The sequence below is a fragment of the Herpailurus yagouaroundi genome, unplaced genomic scaffold, assembly GCF_014898765.1.
Source record: "Herpailurus yagouaroundi ecotype Mexico unplaced genomic scaffold, PumYag 190, whole genome shotgun sequence".
NCBI lineage: Eukaryota > Metazoa > Chordata > Mammalia > Carnivora > Felidae > Herpailurus > Herpailurus yagouaroundi.
The window spans coordinates 1,105,421-1,120,698 of record NW_024412421.1 but is presented as its reverse complement, the minus strand read 5'-3'; the positions used below and the strand labels follow the sequence as shown (position 1 = coordinate 1,120,698).

The following is a 15,278-nucleotide window of genomic DNA, read 5'->3' as shown; positions in this document are numbered from 1 at the left end:
TGTTCTCATAAATTTAAATTTGATAAAATGCCCAAATCTTAATTGTACTATTCAGTATGTTTTGACAAATGCAAACACTTGTGTAATACAAATCCCTGTTGAAGATACAGACTATTACTATCAGCCCAGAAAGTTCTCTCATACCCCTTTTCATTTTATCCCCACTCTTACAAGACCCCAAGAGGCAAAACAACTGCTCTGATTTTTTTTCTACCATGGAATAGTTTTGCCTGTTCTAGAATTACACATAAATAGAATTGTACAGGATGTGCTCTTTTGTGTAAGGCTTCGTTTACTAAGCATAATGTTTTTGAAATTAACCCATTTTGTGTGTATCAATGTTTCATTCCTTTGAAAAGCTGATTAGTATTCCGTGAAACAAATATAACAATTTATCTATTTACCTGTTTGATGGACATTTGTGGGTTTTTTTTTTCACAGTTTGAGCCTATTTTGAATAAAGCTGTTATGAATATTCTTGCACAAGTCTTTTTGTGGACGTATCTTTTGTATCTTTTGGATAAATATCTAAGATTGGAAATACTGGGTCATAGGCATATGTATAAATCTAGTTTTCCTAGACCTTTTCCCAAAGTGATTACACTATTTTATACCCCCCATTCTCACTAACATTTGATGTCACTCTTTTTATCTATTCTGGTGGGTGTGGAGCTGTATCTTATTTTGAGCTACTTTCCCCCTTTCACATTATAAGGAAAATAGGGAGGCAGGCTATGACTGGAGTAGGCACTTAACAGTGCTATCAGGGACCCACGCACTTTCTTCATCCTTAGTGGACTTTGATTATAGTTCTATGCATGGCTTCTGAGGTAGTCAGCCCATTGAGTGTGGGCTGGGTTTTGTGACTAGCTTAGTGACTAGAATACAGCAGAAGCAATGAGATGCCATTTCTGAGATTAAGTTATAAAAACTGTGGCTTCTGTCATGAGCATTCTCTCATACTTTTTGGGATTACTCATTCTAGGGAAAGCCAAATCGCTATATTGTGATGCAGCTCACAATTGCCATGTTGTGAAGAGATGATGTGATAGGGGACAGTCTGCCAACAATCAAAAGAGTGAGCATAGAAATAGATCTCCTTTTGGTTGAGCATTCAGATGGGATTGCAGAACCACACCTGGATTCCTAACCCAGAGAAACTGAGGTAATGTTTGTTGTTCTGAGCCACCAAGTTTTGGGGTACTTTGTTATGTAACAATAAGTAACTAATATGACACCTCATTGTCTCATCCTAAGATGGCTTTTTGTACCTTCAGGGTCTCTTGTTCATGCCCCAGACAGTAAGAAAAAGTATGAAGGGCAAAGGACAAAGAGTTTTTTTTAACATGAATCTGTTCATTTAAAAAAAATTTTTAACCTTTATTTATTTTTGCAAGAAAAAGACAGAGCAGAAGCAGGAGAGGGGCAGAGAGAGGGAGACAGAATCAGAAGCAGGCTCCAAGCTCCGAGCCATCAGCACAGAGCCTGACGCGGGGCTGGAACCCACAAGTGGTGAGATCATGACCTGAGCCAAAGTTGGACGCTCAGCCGACCGAGCCACCCAGGCGCCCCGAATCTGTTCATTTTTATCAGGAACTCAGAACCTTTCCAGCAAATCCCACTCAGCAGACTTTGGTTTATATCTTTTTGGCCAGATAACTCCACTCAGCAGACTGGTTTATATCTTATTGACCAGATAACTCCACATGACCACTTTAGCTAGAAGGCATCTAGAGAGAAGCAGGGACCTAGATGGAGTTTGTGTCAGCCAACTGTCAGTGTCTGCCACATTAACCATATTGGAAACCCCATAGAGTTAAAGACATTAAAAGACCTCTTCATTAACACCTACCCCAGCCAAGTGAGCTTTTGAGGAAATTTCCAGAAAAAGGAAATGAAACTTTCAAAAAACTCCTAAGGGCTTGGATTGCAGGGCCTAGGTTTCTGATTCGTGTCCCACCCCATTCTTGGAAAACTGCAGCACTATCTTCCATGGCTCCTTCTAGTCCTCCAGTCCTTTGCAATAGATACTTCAGAGCTATCCTGGAAATACCCCTGATAACTCTCTGCCACAGCAAAATGGCTTCTCAAGTTTTGCTAACATTATGGCCTTCATATTTTTTAGTCCCTCTCCTCTCCTTTAGTGACCTTTCTTTTCTCCTGTCTCAGGTCTGATAACTTAAATTTTGCTGGACGAAACATTCTCAAATTCGAATCGAATCATGTTACTCCAACTTAAAACCCTTATTGCCCCATTGTCCTCAGGATGAATCCTGAACTTCTTCCCATGGTAGCGAAGACCCTGCATAACTGGATATAGCACACCTCCCCAGCACTTTGCCCTGCACTTGGTGTTCCCACACCAAATTGCTTACTTTCTCTGCCCCATCTGCCTGAGACCTCCACTTGACATCCTTAGGGATTCAGCTGTGGAGATGACTTTTCTAGAAAGCTTTCTAGGACTTCTAACTCCCTCAACAGTGGGGCAGGTGACCTCTTAAGTAGCTCTTAAGTAGTTGTTATAAATTCTTTTCCCTTTATGGGGGAAAAGGCCATACTAGGTTGATCTAGTAGAAAATTCAAATAATATGAATTGAATGGATATATGAATGATAGGGAATGAAAAATAAGTCTTCCTATTCCTGCTGTCCATTTCCTTTTCTCCAGTTTCTCAATACATATTCAAGTATAAATACATTTTCATATTATTTTTATAAGGTGTTCTGTACCTTGTTTTTCCAATTAACACTTGTTTTAAAATTTTTTCTTAATATTTATTTTTGAGAAAGCACGAGCAGGAGAGGGGCAGAGAGATGGAGACAAAGAATTCGAAGCAGACTTCAGGCCCTGAGCTGTCAGCACAGAGCCCTACGCAGGGCTTGAACTCATGAACCTTGAGATCATGACCTAAGCCGAAGTTGGATGCTTAAGGTGCTCCAACACTGTATTTTGGAGACCATTATATCACTTCATACCGATCTATCTCATTCTTTAAAGAACTGCAGCGATATTCTGCTGCGTGCATGCCTTAATTTGCCCAAGCAATTTGTTGTCGTACACCGGGACTGTTTCTGATTTTGCTCTGACAAGCAGAGACGCAAAGTGCAATATCTTTGCACAAATGGATTTGAGTACAGGTGGAAAATATCTTTTCCACTATTAGGGATGAATTGCTAGATTATGAGGCTAGGTCAATGGCTATGTGGCTTTAAAATTTTGGTATGAAGTTCTAAATAGTCAACTGATTTACTCTTCCTATCAACCGCCCAGTTCTTCTGTATTCTAATATTAGGCCATGTACCACAGTAGTCTGCATATTTTTTGAGGGCAGGCACTTCCTAGTATTCACATTTGTCTGGCTGGCAGAATTAGCTTTCCATATTTGAGTTAACGTTGAATTTTGTATCTCTTAGCGCCGATTCTAGGCTTGACATACAGCAGACTCAGCAGGTGTCTATTACAATTCCTCAATAATTAGAGAAGCTAACATTCACTGAAGTGTATTAAATGCCGCGACTTGTGCTAAGCGCGCTTTCTCTTCCACCACTTTCACTCACGATCTCCTTCCTCCCGGGGGGAGGGGGTGTCCAGCACCACGACCCGCCTTATCTGTGCATTCGTTGGCCGATCCCGACGCCCGTTACTGCTGAGCCACGCCCAAGCCACGCCCCCACGCATTCCGCAGAAGGCGTGGTCATTGTGGCGCTGGACCTTCGAGACCGTCTCGTCTCGTGAGAATCTGGACACGCTCGAAGACCGGTGCCGTGAGTGTGGGAGCGCGTCTCGGGGGCCCGCGGAGTCGACGCGAGAGGCCTGCGGCCGCTGCTGGTGCACGCCGCCGCCCCCCCTCCCCCGGCACGCAGGCTCCGTGCGAATTCGCGCACGCGCGCGCGCACCCGCCCAACCCTTGGTCTGGCCAGCAGGGACCCGCCTGGCGGAGGCAGGGCCGATGAGATACTAGGGGAGGAGCCCGAGCTGCTGCCGCTGCCGCCGCCGCCGCCGCCGCCGTCGCCGCCGCTGCTGCTGCCACTGCCTCCGCACCCGGAGAGGAGCATGTCTGCAACTCGAGCCAAGAAAGTGAAGATGGCCACCAAATCGTGCCCCGAGTGCGACCAACAGGTGGGCGCAGAGGACCGGGCGAGTGCGCGGGCGGGCGGCCGTTGGCTGTGGAGAGGCCGCCTCGCCGGGTTCGGGAGGCCGAGTGGACGGGCCGGCCCTTGGGCTCGGGGGCTACAGTGGAACCCCGGAACGGGCCGGGCTGAGCCGAGGGGGTGCCAGGGAGGCGCTCAGGGTCGCAGTCCGGCCGGTGCCCACCTGGCAGTGTCAGCCAGGCGACTGTGTGCGCGGGAGGGAGGCGTGGGTTTGTCTGGAGCCTGTCCGGACCCTTCCCGAGTCGCCTGGCCGGCCCCGGTTGACAGCGGCGGGAGTGTGGGGGCAGCGGCCCAAGTGGACGAGCACTGCCCCTTCAGCTCCCTTTCTGCCCGACGAGAATGCCCGATGTGCCCAGCTCCAGGCTCCTGGGTTCTGGCTCCGAAAGCGGCTGCTGCCACGCAGGGTTGCTTTGTTCACATAAGATGTATACAGTGAACCCCCAAAACTGTTCTGCCGCGAGCTAGGCGGAGGCTTAATGTGACAAAAGGGGCCGCAATGCAATGGTTTCAAGTTTAGGCGAATTTGGACAATTTTTTTCTTATAAATATGTATTCCTTATAGTTTTAAGGGAAATAAAAGTGAATCTTTACATTGTTTTTTGTGGAACATTATTGAATAACGCCCCCATTGAAGCCCTTGCCTTCTGGGCGCTCCTCACTTCCCCCACCCGCCCTCGTATCCGCTGTTAAAAATTTGGCGTTTCTGCTTCCAGATCTTTTAAAAAATTTGTATGTAGTTTTAAGAATTTTAAATGACTTCTTACTGCACAGAATTAATAGTGACAGCTGTAATTTTTAAAATCGCATTTTACTGTTTGTTAGTTTTATGCATGCCTCATTGTTTACTAGAATAATGGACGTTCCTCTAAGTCTTACAATCTATTGAGTTAAAACTCTCAATAAAACCATCTGAAGGCCCTTATTACATGCCAATGTGCAGATCTGGGTGTGATTTTTTTCTTTTCTACTGAGGCAGTTTTTTCAAAATGACTACCTTTCTCCCCTCCTTTTTTAAAAAAAAAATTTTTTTTTTCTTTAAAACAGGAGTAATATGGCTCCAGTAAATAGCTGGAGAGCTTTTTAAAAAAATAACATGCTGATGTTAGTGCATTCTTTAAGAGCAATCTCGTACGTTGATCTAATCTAGTAAAAGAAAACATTACATGTTTCAGTATATTTTATGAGCAGTGATAGAAATTCAAGGAAGGAAGATTGTGTAAGGAGAATTAGTTTATTGATCTTTTGAGTTTATTGGGTATGCAGTATAAAAACAATTTAGCCATGTTTTTTGAAGTAAAGTTAAACTTCTATTCTTACCATTAAAATTTGTTAAATCTGACAAAATTGGATTTTGTGATTTAAGTCTCTTTGCTAGATAATATCAATATTTAAATCATTTCCATTTGTTCTAATGAACTGCAGTATAAGGTTTACATGGTATGCTTTATGCATTCCAGTTTTTGTAGGGCACAAGTTATTGCAAGTCTTGACCTTGTTTTACTTGGCATAATGGAATCTTTTGGGAAAAATAACCTGTTTTTAATATCCTGGTTAAAGAAAAAGGAAAGGATAATAAACTTGTTAGGAGTCCCCTTAATTGTTCAGCAAAATGTGATGAGCATTTTATTTGTAAACATACATTAATTTTGTTACACACACACAAAACTCCCCCCCCCCCCCAAGCTGCCATTACAAAATACCATAGATAAGGTGGCTCAAACAGTAGTAATTTATTTTTTCACAGTTCTAGAGTTTGGGAGTCCCAGATCCTCGAAGAGAGTGAGCTTTCTGGTTCTGTTCTTTTTTTATAAGGGCACTAATGCCATCATGAGGGCCCCACTCTCGGGACTTTAAACCTGATTATCTAATCTCCAAATACCTTCAGATTAGGGGTTAGCGTTTCAATTTACAAATTTTGGGAGGGACATGATTCAGTCCATGGCAAGCTACTATATAATTTAAAATGTTGGTTTTGTTTTTTATTCTGAATATTTAAGAGAATATAGTATACATGAGGACTAATTAAAATTTTTGGTGATTCTTGGGGCTCCTGGATGGCTCAGTCAGTTAAGGGTGCCACTCTTGATTTTGGCTCAGGTCATGATTTCATGGTTTGTGAGTTCCATTCGAGCCTTGGGCTCTGCACTGACAGTGAGGCACCTGCTTGAGATTCTTTTTCTGCCCTTCCCTTGCACCTGTGCTCTCTCAAAAATAAATAAACATTAAAAAAAACCTTTTGGTGATTCTTAAAAATGATTTATCTTTTACTAAAAGCAACTGGATTGAAGGAAATAAAATTAATTTTAAATTTCTAATTATTGGAGAATACAATCTTCTAATAGTTACAAATGAGAAAAAAGTTATAATCTAGAAAGCCATTTTTTAAAAAAGTATTTATTTATTTTGAGAGAGAGTTCATGTATGCGCGTGTGGGAGGGTCAGAGAGCGAGAAGGAGAGAGAAAATCCCAAGCAGGCTCTGTGCTGTCAGCGCAGAGCCTGTATGTTCTGTTTCCGTGTGTGTAAAAGTTTAAAAACAGGTACAGAGATCAAGCAAGAAAGACATAGATTTTCAGTTGCTTTGTAACATCCCCTTTATATCCTGTATTGAAAATACAGTTCTGAAACATCTAAACCACAATACTTTTCATTTTTCGAGAGGTTTCACATCAAGTAGCTCAAATTATTGAACCATCTTGTATATAGGAATATTCAAGATTCTTATTAGTTGTCTGGTATCTTTTGTATATGTGTCTGTTTTTGCCTTAAAATTTTTTAATAAAGCAGTTTTTTTCCATTTATAGGAAATTTTATGTGTTATGTTGCAAACGTGTCCACTGTAGGTCACTTTGGTTCTGTTAGTAAGGAAATGTAAATGAGTTCTCTGTAGTGTGGTTATTTTGAACTTTTGAAAATCAATGAAACAATATAGAACCAGGGTCTTGTTTTTGCACTTGTTTTTTTACCCAATGCGGGGCTTGAACTTGTTAACTGCGAGATCATGACCTGAGCCAAAGTCAGACACTTAACTGACTGAGCCACCCAGGGCCCCTATTTTTACCTTTTTTACTTGTAAACAATCTGAATGCACTTTACAAGGGATAAATTGATACCCAATAAGTCATCAGTAAACAAACTTTAGGTTTTTTATTATTTTTTTTATTTTAAAATCCTGAGAGTATAGCATTAGAACTTTTGTTAGTATCATCTTTGTCATTACAACTGAAATTTGAAGGAAATTTAGGATTTTTTTGTTTAAAATCCAAATTGTACTATAAAAGAGCAATATTACCGAAGTCCACCCTATTTAATATTCTTTCTCTAGGATCTGGGTTTTGGTGGTGGTTGTGTTTTTATCAGAGTTGGGATTAGGGGAAGGACAACTTTCCATTTAAAAGGGACTTTAGGGTAACTTAGCTCAGGCGCATGAATGTTTCTAGTCATAAAACATTTACTAAGGGATGAAAATCCACCGATCGATTGGTATTTGTACATTCTTTATCCCAAAGGCAAATGTACATGTCTCACTTAAGTGCAGCCCTCTGTTAATTCTGGATATAGGTTGATATATTATTCTTGTGTATAAGACAGAGACCTAAATTTATATTTGTTCGGTTTTAGTGACTGGAAGAATATGCTTGCTGAGTAGCAAAAGACCTTTTGAACAAGAACATCATGTTTCTGTGTTTTTTGGATAGCACTAATTTAAAATAGTTTACAGTACAGTGAATTACCTTAATAGTGTAAGTGTAAAGGAAATGAGTCAGTGCCTTTGAGTTTGATTTCTGTGAAGATGTGAAATTTTAAAATGACAAACATCTATTTTGGGTACATTTTACAGTAGTAGAAAATGTAACATTACATTTTCTGTCCTGGTTTGAAAGAATCTCATCATATTCTTGATAAAGCATGCTGTTTGAGCTATCTGGAGTTCAATTATTTTTATAGGATTCATTGTGATTTTTCTGAAATTGCAAACTAGAGATCCTTTGTTTAGTATTTTCATGTAAAAAAATTCTATCAAAATATTAATTTAGTTTAATCAGATCAAGTATTTATATTTTAGACCATGAAGCATTTTTTTATATATGTGGATAAAAAGCTTTATAATTGTAGCTAAGCTTTCACACAGGCAAAACAATGGGCAAATGGAATTTATCTTGAAAAGTAAATTACAATTTTCTGACCATAATTATTCTGAGTACTTTTTATTGAGATTACTTTCTGGTTTTTGGTGAACATGTCTTGATTTCAAGGATCATTAAGGCTAGTATTAGTGAAATTACTATGCAAAATCAAACTTTTAAAAATAATTTTTAATAATATTTGGCTTTTGAAAAATCATTATAGACTTGACATGGAGAAAGCCGCTTGTAAGTAATTTACACATTTGGAAACAGAAGGTTGGGGGCGCCTGGATGGCTCAGTCGGTAAATCATTTGACTTTGGCTCAGGTCATGATCTCAGGGCTCATGGGTTCAGGCCCCGTGTTGGGCTCTGTGCTGACAGAGCAGAGCCTGGAGCCTGCTTCGGATTCTGTGTCTCCCTCTCTCTCTGCCCCTCCCGCTCGGACTTGAGCGTGCTCTCTCTCTCTCTCTCTCTCTCAAATAAATAAAAATATTAAAAGAAAAAAGATCCTAGATCTTGACTTCTACATTCTCTTTTGTTTGTGCTATACTTTTGCCCTTCAAAGTGATTGTTGTGAACTACTCTTTTGTCAGTGGCAATTGGCATCTTACCCTCTCATTTTAGAACCCGAGTCATTTTCAGTACTTTCCCTTTAAAAAAATGGTTTTAACAGAAGTATGTTTGGCAGTGTTACATTAGTTTCAGGTGTACATTATAATATTTTGATAGTATAGGTTAAGATGTGTTCACCATAAATGTAGCTACCGTCTGTCACCCTAGGAGTCTATTCCAGTACCATTGACTGTATTCCTTGTGCTGTGCCTTTCAACCCAGTGACTTTACTTTGTTCTATAATTGGAAGCCTAAACATCCCATTCTCCTTTACCCATTTTGCCCATACCCCTACCTATGCCCCACCCCAAAGGGGCCATCAATTTGTTCTCTGTATTTATGCGTCTGTTTCTGCTTTTGTTTGTTTGTTGATTTGTTTTTTGGATTCCACATATAAGTGAAATCATATGATATTTGTGTTTCTCTGACTTATTTCACTTAGCATAATATTTTTTTTTAATGTTTGTTTATTTTTGAGAGAGAGAGAGGAACAGAGAGAGAAGAGAGAAAGAATCCCAACCAGGCTCTGTGCTGTCAGTGCAGAGCCTGACATGGGGCTCAAACCCATGAACTGTGAGATCATGACCTGAGCCAAAATCAAGAGTTGGACACTTTCTCGACTGAGCCACGCAAGCGACCCAGCATAATCTTTTCAAGGTCCATCTATGTTGTCACAACTGGCAAAATCTCATTCTTTTTATGTCTGAGTAATACTACTGTGTGTATGTGTGTGTGTATCACATCTTCTTCATCCATTTATCTGTGGATGGACACTTGGGTTGGATATCTTGGCTATTGTAAATAATGCTGTAATAAACATGCCTATGTAATAAAGATGCCTATGTCTTATCAAATTAGCGTATTCCAGTCGGGCCCTCATTCTTATGCTGGGATTTCTTTAATTACTTTCTAACCATGTTCTCTTTTCTAACTAGTTCTAATAAACTGCTTTCAAACATGTATTTTATTTTATTATTTATTATTTATTTTTTATTTTTTTTTCAATATATGAAGTTTATTGTCAAATTGGTTTCCATACAACACCCAGTGCTCATCTCAAAAGGTGTCCTCCTCAATACCCATCACCCACCCTCCCCTCCCTCCCACCCCCCATCAACCCTCAGTTCTCAGTTTTTAAGAGTCTCTTATGCTTTGGCTCTCTTCCACTCTAACCTCTTTTTTTTTTTTCCTTCCCCTCCCCCATGGGTTTCTGTTAAGTTTCTCAGGATCCACATAAGAGTGAAACCATATGGTATCTGTTTTTCTCTGTATGGCTTATTTCACTTAGCATAACACTGTGCAGTTCCATCCATGTTGCTACAAAGGGCCATATTTCATTCTTTCCCATTGCCACGTAGTACTCCATTGTGTATATAAACCACAATTTCTTTATTCATTCATCAGTTGATGGACATTTAGGCTCTTTCCATATTTTGGCTATTGTTGAGAGTGCTGCTATAAACATTGGGGTACAAGTGCCCCTATGCATCAGTACTCCTGTATCCCTTGGGTAAATTCCTAGCAGTGCTATTGCTGGGTCATAGGGTAGGTCTATTTTTAATTTTCTGAGGAACCTCCACACTGTTTTCCAGAGTGGCTGCACCAGTTTGCATTCCCACCAACAGTGCAAGAGGGTTCCCGTTTCTCCACATCCTCTCCAGCATCTATAGTCTCCTGATTTGTTCATTTTGGCCATTCTGACTGGCGTGAGGTGATATCTGAGTGTGGTTTTGATTTGTATTTCCCTGCTGAGGAGCAACGTTGAGCATCTTTTCATGTGCCTGTTGGCCATCCGGATGTCTTCTTTTGAGAAGTGTCTATTCATGTTTTTTCTGCCCATTTCTTCACTGGGTTATTTGTTTTTTGGGTGTGGAGTTTGGTGAGCTCTTTAGAGATTTTGGATACTAGCCCTTTGTCCGATATGTCATTTGCAAATATCTTTTCCCATTCCATTGGTTGCCTTTCAGTTTTGTTGGTTGTTTCCTTTGCTGTGCAGAAGCTTTTTATCTTCATAAGGTCCCAGTAATTCATTTTTGCTTTTAATTCCCTTGCCTTTGGGGATGTGTCAAGTAAGAGATTGCTACGGCTGAGGTCAGAGAGGTCTTTCCTGCTTTCTCCTCTAGGGTTTTGATGGTTTCCAGTCTCACATTCAGGTCCTTTATCCATTTTGAGTTTATTTTTGTGAATGGTGTGAGAAAGTGGTCTAGTTTCAGTCTTCTGCATGTTGCTGTCCAGTTCTCCCAGCACCATTTGTTAAAGAGACTGTCTTTTTTCCATTGGATGTTCTTTCCTGCTTTGTCAAAGATGAGTTGGCCATACGTTTGTGGGTCTAGTTCTGGGGTTTCTATTCTATTCCATTGGTCTATGTGTCTGTTTTTGTGCCAATACCACGCTGTCTTGATGATGACAGCTTTGTAGTAGAGGCTAAAGTCTGGGATTGTGATGCCTCCTGCTTTGGTCTTCTTCTTCAAAATTCCTTTGGCTATTCGGGGCCTTTTGTGGTTCCATATGAATTTTAGGATTGCTTGTTCTAGCTTCGAGAGGAATGCTGGTGCAATTTTGATTGGGATTGCATTGAATGTGTAGATGGCTTTGGGTAGTATTGACATTTTGACAACATTTATTCTTCCAATCCATGAGCACGGAATGTTTTTCCATTTCTTTATATCTTCTTCAATTACCTTCATAAGCTTTCTATAGTTTTCAGCATACAGATCTTTTACATCTTTGGTTAGATTTATTCCTAGGTATTTTATGCTTCTTGGTGCAATTGTGAATGGAATCAGTTTCTTTATTTGTCTTTGTGTTGCTTCATTATTAGTGTATAAGAATGCAACTGATTTCTGTACATTGATTTTGTATCCTGCAACTTTGCTGAATTCATGTATCAGTTCTAGCAGACTTCTGGTGGAGTCTGTCGGATTTTCCATGTATTATATCATGTCATCTGCAAAAAGTGAAAACTTAACTTCATCTTTGCCAATTTTGATGCCTTTAATTTCCTTTTGTTGTCTGATTGCTGATGCTAGCACTTCCAACACTATGTGAAACAACAGCGGTGAGAGTGGGCATCCCTGTCGTGTTCCTGATCTCCGGGAAAAAGCTCTCAGTTTTCCACCATTGAGGATGATGTTAGCTGTGGGCTTTTCATAAATGGCTTTTATGATGTTTAAGTATGTTCCTTCTATCCCGACTTTCTCGAGGGTTTTTATTAAGAAAGGTTGCTGAATTTTGTCAAATGGCTTTTCTGCATCGATTGACAGGATCATATGGTTCTTATATTTTCTTTTATCAATGTGATGTATCACGTTGATTGATTTGCAAATGTTGAATCAGCCCTGCATCCCAGGAATGAATCTCACTTGATCATGGTGAATAATTCTTTTTATATGCTGTTGAATTCGATTTGCTAGTATCTTATTGAGAATTTTTGCATCCATATTCATCAGGGATATTGGCTCAAACATTTATTTTAGAACATACTACCTCTTATCCCACATTTTTTTCCCTTGCTCTGATTCTGTTATGGTGTTCTATGGGTCACTCTCATCAGCACATGTTTATCATGCATTTTCTATATTTATGGTATTGTAAAGCATTAGGAGAATGTAACGATGTATAGGACATAATACCAGTGTCAATTTGTTGTAAGGGGGTGGGGTTTAAATAAATCTATGATCCCTACTTCAATAATTTATCATTCAGTTCAGGAGACTACATAAACACTGAGAAGTTCAATAGAAGAATAGTAATAATACACTTTTTCTTATTTTTGTACAGGTTCCTGTTGCATGTAAATCGTGTCCCTGTGGTTACATATTTATTAGCAGAAAACTTTTAAATGCAAAACACCCAGAAAAATCACCACCTTCTACAGGTAATTATGAAAGTTTACCACATATTTAGCTTTTTGATGTAGAAATGTAAAACTAATTTTTGTGAATTTAGTATTTACATCTCTGTTGAAGTTAAAAATTAAAACCTATTAAAGTATGCCTTTGGTTCTTATTAGCTGTTGGAAATCAGTTTATGACATTAGTTTGCCCTTCATTCCATTTAAATGTTAACTCCCTTATAATGCTGATGAATCTGTTTATTATTGGAGGATATGTCTCAACATAGAAGAGTTTTAAACAAGGGAGTGATCTGATCTGATTTTTACAAATTAAATAGTTTAATTAAGGTATCATTGATATTCAGTAAATAGCACATATTTAAAGTGTGCAGTCTGATAGGTTGTATCATATGATTACACCTGTCATCAAAATCAAGGTAATGAACAATGTCCATCTTTCCAAAAGTTTTCTAGTTCCCCTTTGTTACTCTCTTCTTGCTGCCTTCACCCCCACAAAACCACTGATGTGTTTTCTGTCACTATTCTTAGAACTTTATATAAATAGAATCATACAGTATGTACTCTTTTTTTTGCCTGGCTTTCACTGAGCATAATTTAAGAATCAGCCATATTGTTGTGTTGATCAATAAGAATCAATTGCTTTTTACTGCTCACTAGTAATTTTTGTATGGCTATGTGACAATATGTTGTTTATTCACTGGTTGATGGACATTTGGTTTTACCCCCTCAGTGCTGGTAAAATTTATAACAACTGTCAAGTTTTTTTTTTTTTTTTTAACTAGTAACTGGAAAAATATAACTTGATTTTGATGTGAATATAATTTTAGACATATTGGTTATTTTTTATAATTCTCTGATTTAGAATATCTAAAAAATAATTTTGTTGGAGTTTTACTTTCCCATGAATGTAGACAAATTGGATTTATTCAGTGAGTATATTTCTTAAAAGATGAAATTTTGTTATTTATCCTTGCGTGATATTAGAAGAGTGATGATCTCCAAATAAAAGTAAATTGATTACAAATAAATTTTGAGTGACTGCTATATGCTAGGCATTGTTCTAAGCCTTGGGCGTAAAGTAATGAATGAAATCTGTCAAGGGAGGTTCACTGCTGTCATGGAGCTTACATTCTTGTGGGCATGAGATAGACAATGAACAAATAAAAAGGGCAGTTACTGGCTTGTGATAAATGCCTTGTAGGAAATTAAAATAGATTGCTGTCCTAGTATGTGACTAGAAGGCTACTTTTGATTGAGTGACTGGAGAAGGCCTCTCTGAGAAGGGACATTTAAACTGAGGCTGAATTGGAACAAGGGGCTAGCCCTGATAAGATCAAGAAGAACATTCTTTTTTAAATTTTTTTTTTTTTTTCAACGTTTATTTATTTTTGGGACAGAGAGAGACAGAGCATGAACGGGGGAGGGGCAGAGAGAGAGGGAGACACAGAATCGGAAACAGGCTCCAGGCTCTGAGCCATCAGCCCAGAGCCCGACGCGGGGCTCGAACTCACGGACCGTGAGATCGTGACCTGGCTGAAGTCGGACGCTTAACCGACTGCGCCACCTAGGCGCCCCAAGAAGAACATTCTTGACAGATGAAATAGCAAATGCAAAAATTTTAGGGCTGAAAAAATTTTGGTGTATTTTAGGAATGAAAAGGCCAATGTGGTTGCAGTGTAGACCGTAAGAGCAGGGGAATGTGGGAGATGAGGCCGGAGGGATAGGCAGGGGCCAGATTGCATACAGTTTTGTAAACCAGAGTAAGAAGTTTTGGATTTTGTTCTTTTTTTTAAAAAAATTTTTTTTTTTCAACGTTTATTTATTTTTGGGACAGAGAGAGACAGAGCATGAACGGGGGAGGGGCAGAGAGAGAGGGAAACACAGAATCGGAAACAGGCTCCAGGCTCTGAGCCATCAGCCCAGAGCCTGACGCGGGGCTCGAACTCACGGACCGCGAGATCGTGACCTGGCTGAAGTCGGACGCTTAACCGACTGCGCCACCCAGGCGCCCCTGGATTTTGTTCTTAAAATGTGAGGAGAAACTATTCCTCGGATGTGGGATGGAGTGAGGTAAAGGTAGCATGATCTGATTTGCCTTTCAGAAATACCATTTTGGCTGTCGTCTAGAGAAAGGTGTACAAGACAGAAGTGGGCTATTGCAGTATGCTAATAGTGAGAATACTAAGAGAGTGGTTAGGTTATAGTAGCAGATGATTTAAGAATTATTTACATTTATGTCTGTGAGAGGTGTGTTTATTCTAGGAGTCAAGAAAATTATTTAATTCCATTTCTGCCTCTGTTTAAGTTTGTTCCCATTCATTATGAGAATAAAGGCTTTGCTGGATTAGTTATATAAGAGTCATCCAGAGAGCTTGTTAAAAATGGGTTCTCCTGGGTCATATTCTCTGAAGTTTGGTTCAGGTATGGAAATCCTGGAATGATTCATTCAGTAGATTTCTGGGTGGTGTGTCAACTCAGTTCTGGGTCTCCAAAATGAGTAAGACATAGTTTGTGTCCCTTAGCAGGACAAATG

At 39.6% G+C, this 15,278-nt stretch overlaps 1 protein-coding gene across 6 annotated transcripts in view; it reads left to right on the top strand.

Moving 5' to 3' along the window:
* Positions 1-15,278, top strand: part of CUNH16orf87 (chromosome unknown C16orf87 homolog) — a 90,302-nt gene that overhangs the window by 51,563 nt on the left and 23,461 nt on the right. For 3 of the 6 annotated variants that reach the window (XM_040497919.1, XM_040497917.1, XM_040497918.1), the window contains exons 1-2: positions 3,736-4,119; positions 12,670-12,766. In XM_040497919.1, coding sequence (XP_040353853.1) covers positions 4,054-4,119; positions 12,670-12,766 — 163 coding nt within the window. In that variant the 5' untranslated portion in view covers positions 3,736-4,053. Of the gene's footprint in view, positions 1-3,591; positions 3,692-3,735; positions 4,120-12,669; positions 12,767-15,278 lie in introns of those variants that run through there. The other 3 variants (XR_005797649.1, XR_005797650.1, XR_005797651.1) reach the window with 2 other exon arrangements.